The sequence below is a fragment of the Andrena cerasifolii genome, chromosome 1, assembly GCF_050908995.1.
Source record: "Andrena cerasifolii isolate SP2316 chromosome 1, iyAndCera1_principal, whole genome shotgun sequence".
NCBI lineage: Eukaryota > Metazoa > Arthropoda > Insecta > Hymenoptera > Andrenidae > Andrena > Andrena cerasifolii.
The window spans coordinates 7800212-7817145 of record NC_135118.1 but is presented as its reverse complement, the minus strand read 5'-3'; the positions used below and the strand labels follow the sequence as shown (position 1 = coordinate 7817145).

At 46.5% G+C, this 16934-nt stretch overlaps 1 protein-coding gene and 1 long non-coding RNA gene across 6 annotated transcripts in view; one reads left to right on the top strand and one right to left on the bottom strand.

Moving 5' to 3' along the window:
* The window catches only part of LOC143376821 (uncharacterized), an 80133-nt gene extending 71602 nt beyond the window's left edge, over nt 1–8531 (top strand). Inside the window, exons 2-3 of the long non-coding RNA XR_013087170.1 lie at nt 7920–8277; nt 8491–8531. This is a non-coding gene — a long non-coding RNA (uncharacterized LOC143376821). The remainder of the gene's footprint in view (nt 1–7919; nt 8278–8490) is intronic.
* Ddr (discoidin domain-containing receptor 2) overlaps nt 1–16934 on the bottom strand; it is a 225705-nt gene that overhangs the window by 70228 nt on the left and 138543 nt on the right. For all 5 annotated transcript variants that reach the window (XM_076826826.1, XM_076826815.1, XM_076826854.1 and 2 more), the window contains one exon: nt 9339–9570. In XM_076826826.1, the coding sequence (XP_076682941.1) occupies nt 9339–9570 (232 nt within the window). The remainder of the gene's footprint in view (nt 1–9338; nt 9571–16934) is intronic.

Genomic DNA, 16934 nt, shown 5'->3' with positions numbered 1-16934 from the left:
AACCGACTCCGTCTGACCATAAACGGTCCTTAACTACTGGCGGTGATGTAGCACCGATTCACAGGCCCCTCTGCTCTTACGCCGATTTTATTGAATTTCCATTTATGATATCGATCCCCGATGCTTGCTTATTTTCACGCATCAAATCCTCGTTTCGGCAATACTGTTCTCCACGGGGGTGGCGAAATAGAAGGTCCAGCCGTTTGACAGACGAACAATAATTGCTGGAATGATTCTCCACTTATTTTCGACAGTGGAGGCCGAACTTTGCGAACTTTCTTCAATTTTTATAGGATATTAACCCCTTCGCAACTGGCGCCGGTTATATCCGACTTCCACTAAATACTTCATACTGGCTAGTGCCAACAGCGTTGCCAGGAAATATGCTACCGTGTGCCGGTATAGTTAAAAGTAAGGTAATTAATCAGCAATACCAACGAAATCTTCTAAGGTTTTACACGGACACATTGGGAGCTCTAAAAACGCGAGACACACTTAATGTGTACGGTGTGCACTAATGGCCGCACTCAGCAGCGCACCGCCGCCCAGCCCCGCCGTCGCGAAAGGGTTAAAATAAATGGAATTTGGAATATTTTTTTAAGATGTAAGAATTTGTACATGCAACTTGAAGTGTTTCAATAAATCCATTGCAAGTAAAATGTGGGATTGGAAAGCGACTGGATCAGAAGAAGGGTGAATAATTATATGTCTACTCTAATAACTCTAATAAGTTTATTATATATTTAAGTATTCTATACGTCTCGATGCTGCTTCGTTCGCGTCACTACCTAGACTCTGGTGACCGGATCGTCGATGAGCCATCACCTGACACTTTTCCAAAACACACATACACCACACATCCATGCCACGCGCCACCATGCACACTACACAGATCCGGCCGCGATCGACACTCAACCTAAACAATCACTCGTCGCGCATATCTCTTCTAAACATTCATTCCTCGCGCCGGCCAGCCTAGGAGATTGCCTCCTCGGCTTTCTCACACCCACAAATATGACTTCCTCCTTTCCTTCTGCGTGAATTGAGTACACGTTTGAAGAGTTCTTCAATCTTTCATACTCTCCAATATAACGTTAAGATAGAAATGTAGGTGAACTTGGAATATTTCAGTGAAGTATTAAAACAGATAGGACTGTGAATATTTTTTGAGTTCTACTTATTCCAACGCCTTACCGAAATATTCCAAGTCCCGATGCCTTACTGAGGCATTCCATGTACCATCGCGGTTTTAGAAGGTTGAATAAGCGAGACTTGGAATGTTTCGTTGGAACATGGATCTTGGTATATTAGGAGAATAATCTAAACCACTAAGCCCGCACGGAAATTACTGTTAAATAGTTTAAGCGTAAGGATGCGATGGTTCCCAAACTGTCAGCGTCAGTCAGTGACAGATCTTCTGAAAGGGTCACCACTTTCTGCATTTAAGATGAGGGACATATATTTTGACGATTAAGTTTAAAAGAAAGAGAGAAATAAGAAATGCTACATAAGTGAAGAAGCTTGGTTCAGAGAATTTACTAAGGGAGACTATTTTCTGAAGGAAAAGAAATTTGATTGTGTATGAGATTCTGTATAAGGTAAAAGTTATGTAGGAAGACCTGAATAGCTGCAGATTTTTCAAACTAACAGTTGCTCTGCGAGCAACGTCAAAGACTTTAAGTCGTTTTCTGTGCTTCGACTATAATATCCTTTGAACTTTGATCTCGTCGAAGCATCTTTGCATCGAATTGGTTTGGGAACCGTTTCAATAACGGGATACGATCAAATTTCATTTTGTCTAGCCAGTTTAGCCGATATCCTACGTAATAAAGGCTAAGTCCCAACGGGTCACCTTTTTTTTTATATTACCCTCTCTTCTCCTTTTAATTCTGACCCGAGCAATATTATCGTGAACGAACGCGCTCGGTAATGACTGCTGCGTAATGACCGTACGGCTCAGCGCTGCCCCGTAATGGTGCTCGCCATATTGCAATTTGAATTTCGCTGAAATCAGTGGAAAAAGGGTGGCAGGCCCCGCGGAATGAATATGTTAATTGGCTTTGGAATTGGCTGTCCCTATCGGTGATTGATTAAAATTCGATACGTGCTGCCAGCTCCGCGACGATCGCCTGGGGGTGGTGGAACGACGCGGACGGTAAAAGGGGGTGTGAGGGATGACTGCGACGGACGGGGGCTCATGGAAGTTACTTTACGGATAAACGAGATTGAAATTTCGATGGAAATTACCGTCGGTATCTGTGGACTTAAGCGGGGCGGTCGCCAAGTCAAACGAAAGTCGGGGACTCGTCATCTTCAGCTAAACGCGAGCTTCCACGTTACCGGAGCACATTAATAAAATTTTGTAGGCGTCGCAAACAATCTCGATTTTTTATTTCTTTTGTCCTTGCAGCTCGAAGGAAGTTACTTTATATCTTCCAAGGATGCCATGACGTTTTGCTCAAAGTTCAATTTCACTTTAAAGAAACTCTGGCATGCTGGAGCAAGATGGATGCTCAAAGTAGTGCTCGTAATTACTATGGAGGATGGAATTCGAGTGTGTTCGAATGTTTACGAAGCTGCAGCGCAGGAATTGCACAAGAGGTGCTCATAAACGCTGCGAAACTTCTCGAGCAAACATTGTTTGTACCCGTCGAAATGAAATTGAACAATCGAAAGAACACCTCCTTGAAGACTGCACGGTTACACGACTGCGCTCTATCTTCGCCAGAAGAAACGCGGGTGTAATACGCGTTTCACACTGCAGCACGGAGAATACTGGTACATGTTGACTTTCACCTGCGGATTTATCGCGACACACCTCTGGGAGTGTCATCATTGGGGAGCAACTGTGTCTTGTTTCTCCCGTGTAGTGTGCTTTCGCCAGAATCCCGAGTGCGTGGGCGATAAATTCCGGGCGCGAAAATTACCACGCTATAGGCGTGTTTATTTGGAAGCCCGTTCGAGTGGCAAGTTTTGTTTTCGAAGCATAATAAATTCTCTTCCATTTCCTTCGGACCTACTGCACCTGCTTTGATAACACTTTAATCAACTATCTTAACGCGAACTTGTCCGAATTTCTAGTACAGCGTAGAATTTCTCGCAATACGCGTTTAAGGGGCGACCCCACACTGAAGCCACTAACAGAAGACAAAGTTAGGGATTTTTCTGTTTGCATAAATAAAAATATAGGGCTTGGAGTTTTTTTGTAGTTTTAAAGCAACCTTTATTTGGTTCGAAATTTATTTTATGATGATTGGTTTGCCGGAGGACTACAAACAAACTGGTCCATAATCCCGGGAGTGACTGGATCATCTGACAAGGAGAGTATTTTAGATGTCCGCCTCCGATTATTTTGATTTTTGGAAATGCTATAGAGGACCGAGAAATTAGAAATACGTGTTTTTTTATTCTTCCCCGTTTTCATATTTGGGGGGGGGGGGTGAAAGCTGCGTTCAAAGTTAGGGTTGAAAAATCATTTTTGTGGAATATCTCGAGAACTATTAGAGATAATTTAATGATATCGAAATATCGGAAGTAGCTTCATTAGACTTTCTAGATCAGTTTAAAGAGTGTGAAGCGGAACCTGTGGTTGTAGACGATACAGATGAAGACTGGACTGAATAATCATATACAGGAGTTTGTTCGCAGCGTGATAAAGATGTTGACATTGAATATAAGCGGCGCGCAGTTGAATTTTGGAAAGGAGCAGAGAAAAGACGAAAGCTTACTACGGTTCAACATAATTTTCAACTTGTTTCTTCTGAACGTCAAATACGCCGATGGGCTCATCAAATTGAAGCAGGAGGAACTAAAAAAGAAAAGTTAACAAAAGTTTCCGAGTCTGTAGTAGAAACTATGAGAAAAGCTATTGGCGCTGGTTATATTTTGAGCTCTGAACGCATACAAAGAGCAGGGTAATAACGTCAACGCTTTTAAAGCTTCTAGAACGTGGGTAAATAATTTTAAAAAAGCCCAATGCATTGTTTCACGAAAAATAAGCAAATTTGTTACAAGAAAGGCAATAGAAGACGATGAAGTTTTGAAAGTTAAAGCTGCAGATTTTGTTAAGGAAGTGAAGCCCTTGATTGCAACGTATGGATCTCAAAATATATATAATTCAGATCAAAGTGGATTTCAATTAGAAATGCATACTGGACGGACCTTATCAGCGGAAGGCCAAAAAAAAGTAGAATGTGTTGTACAATCTGTAGCGTCAACATCTCATAGTTATACAACACAACCAACAATAACTTCTGATGGAAAACTGTTATCACCTCTCTTTATGGTTTTGCAAGAAACAAGTGGACAGTTTGAACCAGTAGTTGCAAAAAGATTATTTAAACCGTCAAATCTTTTTTGTATTTCCTTCTCAGATGATCCCGTCATTCCAGGGAGTGTGGGCCAGTTTTTTTTACAACCGAGAAACCATTTTGTACAATTTAGAATAAACAATTTTTTCTGGCAAAATAAAGGTTGCTTTAAAACTATATAAAAAATCCAAGCTCTATATTTTTATTTATATGAACAAAAAAAATCCCTTACTTTGTGTTTTTGTAGCGGTTCCAGGGTGGTGCCCGCCCTTAAACCTGCATATTCACTGAGAATCCTGTGTTCGTGTCTGTAAATGATTATTTTTCTATTCCAGCAACGGGCGATGATTTACTCGCGATATCTTGCACGGCAGTAATTTAATTCCTTGACGCTTATTTTCTAACGAAGGTAAGTGGAAAGACGCCGCAAATGAAGGTGGCTCACGGAGTTCCGTTGGCGCAGGGAACGTCGCCGTTAATGAAACACGTCCACCGTTGGCAATTGTCCCACCGCAGGCACGACAACGAGCACCCTAACGCAAAAGGAAGAGCCGTGTTCTCTTCCGTTTCCATCAGAATGCATCTATATAGCCACGCTGATCCAGGTCTTTCCCCGTTCTTCCCTGAATTCAAATGAGAGCCTTCATTTCGGCTTAATTCTTCCGCGTCTCGAGAGATACTCGTGTCATATCTCTCTGCCCATATTTACGCTACCCGTACGACGCGGAAAACGTGAAAATGACCGGTCGGAAAAGCAAGGAGCCCGGGCCAAGTAAAGGGCAAAGTAAACAACTCTGTTTCCCTGACTCTTTTCGACTCGAATAATTTTCCCGGGTGTTCCGCGCGCCTGCCATCGTAAAATATATTTCCGAAACGACCCACACGCTCGACGTTTTACGCCCGACCCGTTTATGACCACTTCGATCTCTCGTACCGTATCATTTAATATATTTCGCGAACGGAGGAAATTCCGATCGACACGCGCGTATTTTTTCACGAAACAATGTTGGCCGCAATTTTATCGTCCCGATGTTTATTCGCCTCCAGACACGCCCCGCCCCTCGCCCCCGGGCCACAAGTTATCCAGCAGCGATCCATGCGCATCTTCCATCGTAAACCATCCCACGAACCACTTGGAAATGTTTTCTTACTCCCCTTCCAACGGTTCTTTATTTTTTCCCCTATCCTTATTTAATATATTTCGAGCGGGCGAAGGAAATCGTGACGGGGTCGGGCAGAGTTTCCCTACGGTCGATCGGAAACGGAAAAGCCCATTTTCGTTGCCGTTGCTCCTTATTCGTGGGAGTGGCGACTCCGTCTGCCCGTGGAGAAATGCCTGTGGAGGGCTCGGGTCACGTACAACGGGGCGATAACACAGTCGTTTTGCTTTTCCCTCTCTCTCATTCTCACTACCCTGCTTCACTCCCCCTGCCTCGGTCCCGTTCCGCCGTCAGAGTTTTCTCGTTCTTCCTGGTCGTATTCAAAGTGCAAGGAGCAAAGGGAAAGAGCGCGTGCACAAAGATCACATGTCGGCCAGATTGAGGCTGCAGGGTAAACGTTCGTGTTCTCTCTTATCCTCCTCCAACTTCCGTTTCCTCTTAAACTCCCCCATCCCTCTCCTTTCCCCGCGATTCCCTATACTGCTCCCTCTGCCCCCTCAGCGCTATTCCCTTTTCTGTGCTGCTTGAATCCAGACTGCTCTCTCGCTTTGAGCAAATCAGCGTGAAAATGGGAAGAACGTCTGGTACGAAGCTAGACGGAGATCGCGGGGGAGCATGTGTTATGTGTACGCTCCGACCAGTGTACGCCCGTGTGAGTGCATTCAAGGGAGACAACGAGGAGGAGTGTGAATCACCAAGCCATGGAGAATATCAGATGTCTTCTGATGACAACGGCTGTCGTTGAGTAACGACCTTTCAGAACGCTCGCGATGGAACTTCGGCTAGAGTTTAAAGTTACCCTCCGCGAGGATAGAGCTTTTCCTGCGTGCCGCTGCGGGTAGGTACAGAAATGTGAAGCTGGGTTCTGGTAGTTTGTCAAGGCGTGGTGGCTAACTACGAATTTCTTCGCTGCGTAATTTGGCAAACTTCCTGGCCTGTGTTAATATCGATACGGACTGGTAAGACTGATCGGGGTAATCGAATCGAAACTATCGACAGGGACAGAGCGCCACCGATCACTTACGGTTAGGCGTGCAATTCACAGCCGCTCAGGAAGAACTGAGAAATGTACCACGCTCGTTACGACTGATTATGCCCTAGCTGTTTCGACGAGCGGAATGAACGCAGTCGTTTTATTGCGCGTCCATTAAAATTCCATTTAGCAATACGGGTCGCGGTTCGCGAACAAAAGCGGCTCTCGTTCTCGATACCTAGAAAAATATCGACGTACACCCCGATTTCTCCTCTTCGATTACGTCGTCCTATCGATTCCTATCAGAACACCTTGTGCTCTCGTTTGAAATGTATAATTGGCACAGCCGCGATGATGAGTGACTTCTACTGTGCAAAGGAGTAAAGGCCATTCCAAAATATAAAATTATCATAAATTCTGACAACATTTCAGATACGTTCTTTATTTAGATCCTAATAAAAGAAGTCACTGCTTATTAATTTAAATATAGAACGTTTTCCTAGTCAATTTACTATCGATCACTACCATCTCACGATCCCCTGCACAGGATCGCGCGCGATGCTGCAGCATCCTCGTCCACGTTCCGTAAGATGAATCTCATCCTCGTCATTATCGCAAGTGACCGCGTCTTGGTCTCCGCCGAACGCACACGAGCGCCCGTGTAATAGTAATTTAAGGCGACGGGGGCTCGAGGAGCCTGTTCCCCGTAATTTCATCCGGGCCCCACGTAAATCGCTTTAACCGGCATGATGTATTTTGACGAGCTAATGGATATCGCGTACAGATTATCATGCTAAAGAGACGTTAATTAACACGTCGCACGTTGTAACGACCGCTTACACCGGCCACTGGCCTCTCTAACGCGATATAGATACGTCGACGCCGGCCACCATCCCTCCGAATACAAATGGCGGACGGACGGCCCCCGGGGCTATCGAGGGGGCGAGACGCTTCCGCGATGCGCGCAGATTTCCCTTCGCCGTTCGAAAGAATGGAATTACGCCGGGGCGACGCGACGCTTTGTTCGCGATGCGAGCCGCGCTAAAGCTCTAATCCGATTTCCGTGATGAGTGCAATTATAAAGAGTGGCGTCCCGCTAATTCCGCCGGTTCGAGGTCTCGCCTCGGAATTGCTTCACAAATGCCTCCTTGTATAAAAATCTGCCAGGCGGAGTGACTCAGTGGGTGTGAAAAGTCAGGGTGCACGTGTACCGAGCAATTGTGGTGTTTGCAGAAGGATTTAAAAGAGAGGATTGAGAAACAGAGAGTGGATATCCAATAGCGATGCCTCGGTGCTAGATCCCCTCGCAAGCCTCCAATCAAGTTTAACGCCAGGCCATGGAATTGTTACAGTCGCCGCAATTGCTAGTGGGTACCGGGGTAGATTGTAACACGGGGTAAATTGTAACATAAATAAAATCTGTTGAACGACAATTCTGGTAACCCACAGCATGCGAGAGCTGCTTGACGACATTAGCGCCGTCGGTTTTAGTGACGCAAACGAGCGTTGTGTATTCATTTTGTGGTTATAGCCCAGAATTTTAGTATGCAGAGCACGTAAGAAAATTTTGTCTTAGCACTTTTGTTTCAATTAACCGTCATTGGAAGCCGTTTGAATTTTTGCTTCTTTGTCGCAAACGAATCAGTACACATTGGTTTATTATAATGTGTACGCATTTTAGTAATTTCATGTTTAGTTTCCCGTTTGCTGAGATAAAACGCAAAATAATAACCTCGGGGTAAATTGTAACATGTTACTACTTAGTCCGCTCTAAATGGTGACAAAGCAAACATGCTATTTGCCGACACACCGGAAAAAGATGCTCTAGACCAGGGTTGACTAACTAGTGGCTCGCGGGCCACCAGGGGCACGTCCGCCTTACCTACCAGATTCTGACGATCGCAGTCGAAAAGAGAAGGAAAGAACGAGGAATCAACTGTGATCGTCAGAGTCTGGTAGGTATGGAGGGAGGCCATGCAGCGTAGCAGCAAGGCGGAGGAGTCCCCGGTGGCTCGCGAGCCACCAGTTAGTCAACCCTGCTCTAGAGGAACAACAGAACAATCGAGAATCCAAAAAGTAGAAAAAAAGGTACCTGTGAAGGCAAAAGCATAGAAAACGAAGAAGAAGATTTTGATAGAATCAGATGAATAAGCAATGATTGTTTAACTCATGTATATCAAATGTTTAATAATGATCTGTGTTTTCATTTATATTTTTTACAAATATTTCTTTGTGTTCATATTTGTATTTAAATAAGTAAAACAGATGCGATACAATTTACCCCACATGGTGTCACTTTTTACCCCGGACTGGAGCACATTGTAACTAAGGTTTAGATTTGTTTAAGATGTCTAAGTGTCCAAGATTTTGCCACGTACTTACACTCAACGAGTTCGCCACATATGTGAGTAGTAAGTCAACGCAAATTATTTCCTGATCGAGGAAAACACTTTCGAGAAAAAACTGTGAAAAAACTTCTTTTCTTACAATCTGCTCCGGTCTCCCTTGTACCATATGCGCGCCACAGTAAAGCTTTCATCAAGTGAAATCGAACCGTACTATCCTTATCGCGAAAGTCAGGTGGAAACACTGTAACGAATGAACTTAAAGTTCTTCTATTTCGACCCCGTCGAAAGATGAATCTAGTTGAAAAGTTTTACTTAAGTGGAATCGTTAAAAGTAAAGCATAACAACCACAACGTGCATCTACAACGGTCGATTACAGCCGACCCAAGTGAACCTCTCTACCGTAGTGTTCATAACGAATGTAAAAGAGGGGAGTCAGTCACGTACATACGTACAAGAGTGGCTGGGGGAGGGGTGTGGGAGGGAGGAAAAAAAAGGTTGGTCGCGAATCGATCGACAGGCAGCAGCCAAGGGAAGGTGTGTACGTACCTCCATGCCACGTCGATTTCTCCATCGCACCCACTTGTTGAACCCCGGCCGCCAATATTCGACGAAGTACTCCTCGGTGTACTCGACCCCATGGCCGTTACCGAACCTGCCCTGGGTCCTGGTGGACGTCAGTGTGCGCGGGCTGTGCAGGTTCACCTCGAGGTACTCCTTGCCCTCCTTCGTGACCATATTTTTCGGGCACCAGGCGCCGCCGCCCTTGTCTTGTCTCAGCCTGGGAAACCGAGGAATTACGGCAAGAATTATTACGACAGCCACGCCGTGCAGGAATATCCTCGTGCACGAGCATATTCCACGTCTACGTGTGAATCACGCGCATCCCATGCACGTATACAACGTGTAGAACTGAGAGATTGCAGGTTTAAATCTATAATAAGAAGAGGGATGCGAAACCTCTGTTTCTTTGGGGATTACTCGGTCACGAGTGTGAGACCGTGCGATGAAGTTAATTCCCACTCATCTTCGCGATCGAACCTCGACGAAAGCTAGGTCGCCTGCGTAAAAGTTTCACTCCGCGCGACTGACTTATTCGTGTTCAAAGAGTCACCCTTTCCCGGCTGCGTAACGCCCCACCCTGTACAATTTTACTCCTCATTTAGCTTTTGCAGTACGCGCGGCGCAAAAAAATAATTAATGGGCTCCTTGTTTTTCTCGCCCCCGCCCCTGCTCCTCTGCACGCTGATTCCACACCAGCATCGACGGGTGTTCGCGTATAAATTAATGACGTCCCGATTGATTTACGAGCCACCGTTCAACCGGAGGTTTTTTCATTATCGATTTCCAGTTATTTATAATCATTTATATGTACCGAGCAGCATTTAGCCATAATGGCCTTCGACGCGGACACCAGGAGAAGGGCGAAATCGGAGCTCGTGCATGGGTGCACGGTGTTTCATCATCGGGAACAGTTTTCGCCCGTTTGCAACAACGTCATTGTTGCGGCAGTAAAAGGCCGTTCCGAAAATGAGTTTGAACAGGTTCGCTAAGTGGGGTGGGTCCTTAAGGATGGGCGGCGCTAGCACAGGCACCGTTATCGTTATTATCTGGTTATACTCCGATACCCTAAACTCTATTCACATAGAAATTCCTAAAGAAATCTCGTTCGATCCTCGACGAGTCTCCCAAGCGAAAAACTCCCCTGTCCCACGCTTGTTCCAGCAATTTGCTTGCTCAAGATTTCGGCGAGCCGTGTCGGACGACCGCGAGTGGCCCCGCTTTAAACGAGAGTTTAAAGACTCGTGGAGGCGCGCCGAGGGCGTCGGCAAACAAGAGAAACAACCCTTGCGCGAACGTAGGGCCATAATTTTCGGCCGCGAAACGCGTTTTTAATTCAGTGGCCGGGGGAACGTGGCCCAGATCCATACGGGATACAAACGAGCGGCCAGCGTGCTCAACAGAGACGGGGCTTTAATGTATACGTGGGCGCGTGTAACTCCCCCCTCGCTAAAAATAGCGCGGCCCGATAACAAGATCGCATTATATAGGACCGGTAGATCGCCGGCCCGATAAGAAAGCCGGCAGAGTTTAATTTTAAGCTCTATTTACCCGTGCAACGAGCTTTCGGAATTAAGGATATCGTCGGCCTAGCACCGAGTGGCTTATTATCACTCGACGGAGGGATGGCGGGTGAGTTACTGACCAGGCAGCAGGAACGGGGCTGACTGACTTACCAGCCGCGCCTCTGATACAATTTCCTTGATTTTCAAAGCTCGTTATCCCCGGTAATCGTCGCGAAATGAAATTCCATCCCCGAGATTCTTTTCCAGCGATATCGCACGCTGCGCTCCGCCCCGTCAATTAAAATTAATGAAACCTGACCCGACACCCACAGGCGAACCTGATAGATTGTAATTCTTTGTTTCATTTTGCGCTGCCGCAGGGATGATAATTAATCTGTTACTTGCTTGCAATTTCTGTGTTACTAAGAGGTGTTATAACGAGGCCTATGTGCGGAGGGGTGTGGAGGATATGGGGAATGGGTTTCCATTTTGATTCACTGATTCTAGTGACAGCTTAGGGTCAATCACATTTTTAATGAATATTCAATATTTTAATACAGGAAGCTGGGAACAGGAATAGGCACATTTGTTGGCACACTGAACTACTTTACTACATCCTTGAAAAAGTTACTTCTTATGCACCGGAGCGTTGCCTTAGAAAACATGCTCTCTTCCTTCCTGGGGCACATCGAACATTCTACGGCTACTATAATAGTCTTAATCGATTTCTAATAACTTTGAATCGGTACTGTAACTCTGTTGACTTCTTTAATACTTCCTATGATTCCTTCAATCACTCTGCTGTGATTAACTTTTACTATTATGTTTGCTGCTATTATTATTATTACTATTATGATTTTTTTATATCTAGTTTGTCACTATGTTTGTCACTAATTAATGGCTCTTTTGCGCTTACTTCTTTGCTTTTGTTTCTTTTAATTATTTTTCTTTTGTACTTTCTAATTGTTTGTTCTATGCTTGTGTGACTGCGATTTGTACTTTTCATAACAAAGGGTTTATCCCGTTTGTTGAGCGCGAACAGTTTATTATCGAGCTTCAAGCTTCGTCACACCGCACGTGGCTGGCACTTGCTTTGCCTGTGCTTGGGACCCGATTATTTACAACTGCCTCCATAAAATAGGGACCGCTGGGCCGAGTCGAGAGCTATCTGGACGACAATAAACAGACGGCGTCGCGCCGTCCGATCGGTTTCTTGGAAAGAGTACTTTCCCTTTCCGTTTTCTCTACCATCTTCAACCAATAGGATATTTAGCATCTTTTGCTTAGACACACCCCTGCAGGGGTTTGAAGGCTTCGTAAGGCCTCAGCGAAAGCAAAAATGTCAGATCGAAGAAAATAGTCAAGCTGGCAACAGCTGAATCGACCACTGCTCTGTATTAACTATATCTTTAAATATACCATTAGTTACTTAATTCACATGTACAGAGTCATTAATTACCTGCACAGTAACGCGATATAAGTTCTCCTGTTATTAAAGAGAGTGCGCTTACGATTCGGCAAAGGCGTCGAATATTCGTGTATTCGACACCGTTGATATACTTGAATAAATAAAAAAAATAAATAAATAAATCTACTGCGCAATATTTCAGCCTCACCGGAACTTGAAAAGGAATCTCGACGTCACAATACCTCCCATCGTAGAAATAAGAAATTTTCTGGAACAGGAGAGGCCAGGATCGAGAATCGACCAGCTCATTTCCATGGAAATCGAGGCGTTTCCCTCACGAGTGGACGTAACTTTCGACGTGCCCCGTACGATCCACGCTACTATGATCCAGACAGACGCGTGCATGTGCAACACAAAGCGTCAGAGAATCTCCATGGAAATATTTCAGCTGGTTCGGTCGTCGAGCACTATCATACAGGCGGCATGCCCGCATGTAAACAATAGGCCAGGCGAAACCCACTGAAAGCGTTTGCGGTTAATTAGGCAGCAATGCTGTTAACAATGTCCTGGCTTCGTCCCTCTGCCAACCCTCCTCTTCAACCCCTTTCCGTCTATCCGCAGACCTACGTCGCGCAGCTGAAATTCCCCGCAACGCAGCCGCCTCGGTCAGGATTTCGGCCGAATAAAGTTATCACCCCGACGCAATCCTCTCCTTCGTCGACTGATTCCGTGATCGCCTCCAGGTCGCTAATTATCCGTCGTTTCTGCGGGCTAATTACGCGAGCAAGGGAAGGTCCGAGCGGCGGGCGGTCGGTCCAAAATTTCCACGTTCCTCTCGTCTGGTGAACCGTGCAACGATCCCACACAGAATTTCGGCCCACCTTGTTTCGATGGCGAACCCTTTCTGACGAAACATGCTCTATGATGGTTCGAACTTCCAACAATGCACGCTTATGTGACGCGTGGGAGACCGAAATAAAAATACGACCTGCTGTTCTTATCGGAAGCTCGAAAATTCACAGATCCTAGAAAGCTGGAGCTGTATATATAATCTCTACTGCCTAGCGATGTAATTACTATCGGAAGAATTCTATTCAATCTCGTTTCACCCTCTGCCTTGCTCGACAGCAATCACAGAAATCGTTCTATCGCTGCCCGGTGTAACATTACCACGGGAATTGTAACGGTTCCTCAAGAAGCACACGTTCCACAGCATTTACGTAATCAGATCATGCCGGGGCAAACAAGTTCGAAATCGTCTAGTACGATACCGGGGAGTACTGCGCTGGAGCAGTTCCTTTCGTTAATAGCGCCATCAACGTGGCCAGATGCTCCGTAAGTTGGCCCGTAATAACAAAAGAAAACGGCGCTCCGGGCATCGTAGGAATTCCCTTACGTGCCTTCCTCGAATCAGAAAAATTTGTAGCGCGGGAAAGCGCCGGGATCGCCTCGTTTCGAAGAAACAGCGAGCACGTAAAAGAAGTTCGAAAACGTACTGGTTAAGACCTCTCGAACCCTCCAGTTTTTAATCGCGAACTTTTACAAGCCCCCCCCCCCGTAAACAACGACCTTAAGAACTCGGCGGAACTTTGTCGCGGTGCTCTTGCCATCGAATATAATTCTTCATTGTTACTCGATAATGACGCCCGGAAGATTGCAGGGAAATCGCTAATACCGCGATACATTCGACCATCGGTGCCTCGGTCGTCGTCGCCTGTTTACCGAATCGAAAAGAGCACTGTGCGATGCCCTCCATCACGCGCAATTAGGAGCGCGGTCGCGCCGTTTTATACTGTGGGAATTCCGTTATCGGGGAATTCTAATTTCTTGGGGAACAGTTACGGAGTTCGATCCTAATAGGAAGCCAATAGTCCCGACGAAATGCACGCCAGCCAACCGACCAAGCAGCCTTATGGGCTGGCTGCTTCCAAAGTAGCCTCGCTGAGAAATGCGCCAAAGCGGAAGCCCCGGCCAACCAGGGGCATTACGCTGCCTCATCAGTCGAAAGGTGCATTAGCATTGCTAATGACCTGCGATCGTTACCGCCACACGCCGCAGCAACCATCTTCGCTCCGTCTGGGGCGCGTTTGTTATTCGAAAATGGGCCACCGGCGCCGCTCGCGAGAGGGTAACACCTCGGACTGTTACAATGATCACCGCGCGATGACGGGATATGCATAGACCGTATCCACGCCGCATCAGGATGATCAACTCGCGGCTGTTCAATTTGTTCCCGCTCGAAAGGGAATTAATCGAGGGGAGCAGCTTGGAATTCAATGTGACCTTCGGCTGAATGTGATTTAAGAATTAATGAACTGATTTTAATTGCCTATTCGGTGCGGTGTGTTCAGGGAACGCGAGGTTCTCGTTGACATTTATCTCGTTCAGCAGAAGAAGAAGAGGATGGTTTATTATTACTAATTCACGACAGCACACTCCGACGTCCAACGGATAAGCCCGATTGTTTAATTCTGCGAGTGACCCGAAGCATGGAAGCACGAAGCACAGACATGGACCAATAAAATCAGCAATTTTTAAATGAGAAGAATCGACGGCACGGTCACTCTCGCCGACTTATTATATTCCTGGAGGAGCGTCGATATTCAGCACACGCTCGCAGACCACTCGCTTTCTTTTATTACCTCGAGCCGTACGTGACGCTCGACCACTCGTCGCAACGACGATGAGCCACCCCCGTTCGTCTCCCTTTCTCTACGCAGCGCGTTCAACGGTCGACAGGAACTAATTAAATTTTTCCGTAATACGGCAATTTCGATGATAACGCGCCAGTCCGCCGCGGGAATCGTAAAAACGCTTGAGAAATCGAGGGAGGCTGACAAAACGGCGCAACATTAGAGGACATTGTGTTATACCGTGCGAGCATTTTGGCGGGGATTAATGTTCTCGCTAATTAGACGCGAAACGACCGACGATTACGTTACGCGGCGCACTCGAGAAGACGAAGTGCGCCGTGTTGCAGGAATTGCCGTCGAAAATATGTAGGTATTCCAGCCTAACGAGCTCGCGTGCTCGGCTTGACGCGCTAAAGGAGTGTAGGTACACTCTTCGCATTAAAGATAAAAGAGTATTGCAGAAGAGGTTGCACGAATCAGGGGCAAAGTGTATTGAAAACTAGGAGAGACGTAATGATATTTCAGTACTTAAATGGACTGGTAATACAGTCCCTTAATTCCTCTTTTCCCGATATGAATTATAAACATCGCTCCCCTCCGTTCGAACTTTACGCTCAAAGTTTACCAAGTTCGGCACTTTTCACTCGCCGCTTAAACGTACACTACCGCGTGACAATTTGCTGACGGTTTTCTTTACAACCTCGCTACAGGGTAATTTTACAGACCAACGAACTGCTCACGGTTACCCAGCCACTAGTGCCTCTAAAACGTTACAACACATTCCAACCAACGATAGGTCTTAACTATCGAGCGCAGCGAAGAGTTACAGCGCAGAAATTGATTTATCGCGTACTCAATGACACGAGGAGAACCGTGCGTGCCACGTGTTGCTTCCGTTCGTCTTCCACGAGTCGTCAAATTATTTCCAGCAATCGCTACACCGAGCCCAACCCCTTCGCAGTTGCTGACTACGTCCCTCGATCCTCGCGAGCGACTCGAGCAAACCACCCCTCCCAAAGAAATCCCTATTATCGTGACTGGGGCGGGACGTCGGCGTAACTTTTCCAATCTCGCCCACGCAAGTTGTTTCGCAGGTCAACGAGTCTTCGCAGTTTGCTCGGTCGATCGAATATTTTCGATGGACTATCATATAGGGGAGGAGGGTGCGCGGATTTATAGAGAAGCGGCGAGTTATGGCGTGCCAACGGGGACACGGGCGAGGTGAATGCACAGGGTGTTCCATTTTAATCAATAAACGCGTACATATACTTAGCAAAGTGCGTTGAAGCGGAATGGAGTATTAAAAGTGAAGAAGATTAAAGAATGTTAAATGAGACCGTGCGGGTGTTTGACGAAGGGGTGAAGATTATTTCGAAAATCAGATATGTATTAACTCGCCAAGCGTGAATGAGTTTCATATTTCAGAGCGACCTGCCACGCATATCAGAGAATATCGCCGCGGCCCACCCTGCAGATTAAAATGGGACACCCTGCACACACAGGGCTGCGTTCTTTCATGCTCCCGCGCACACCTGTCCCCCTATCGCCCTTACTCCCTGCTGGATGAAAGCTTGCGGGAACGGTTATCGAATATGCCGGGAATGCCACCGCCGAATATGCCATCAGCCAAATGATCCGTGAAAATTCCAGCTGCCCCGGCCGCGATTTTACGCGAGCAGGATCGCTCCTTTTTTACCACCGTCGCGAGCGCGCGCCAGCAGCGGCGCACGCGGGGCGCAGAGCACGGTGGAAGAACGGCGAGGAAAAAGCCTCGCCGGTATACGGGGGAGCCATCGATATTAAAGCTTATACTGAATGACAGGGATGCTCGATGGAACGGCACGGATTGATTCTGCTTCCATTTCGAAGCGATCCGTGGATCTCGATATACGGAGCACTTGTCAATAAATAGAGCCGTTCCCCTCTCCCCGCCCACCCTCTCTCTCCCGCCCCGTCCGGGCCATTCTTCTTTTTCCAGATCGTCTTGAAAATCCGCGACGCGTCAATCATGGATATCCACGGCGTCGCGGTGCCTCGG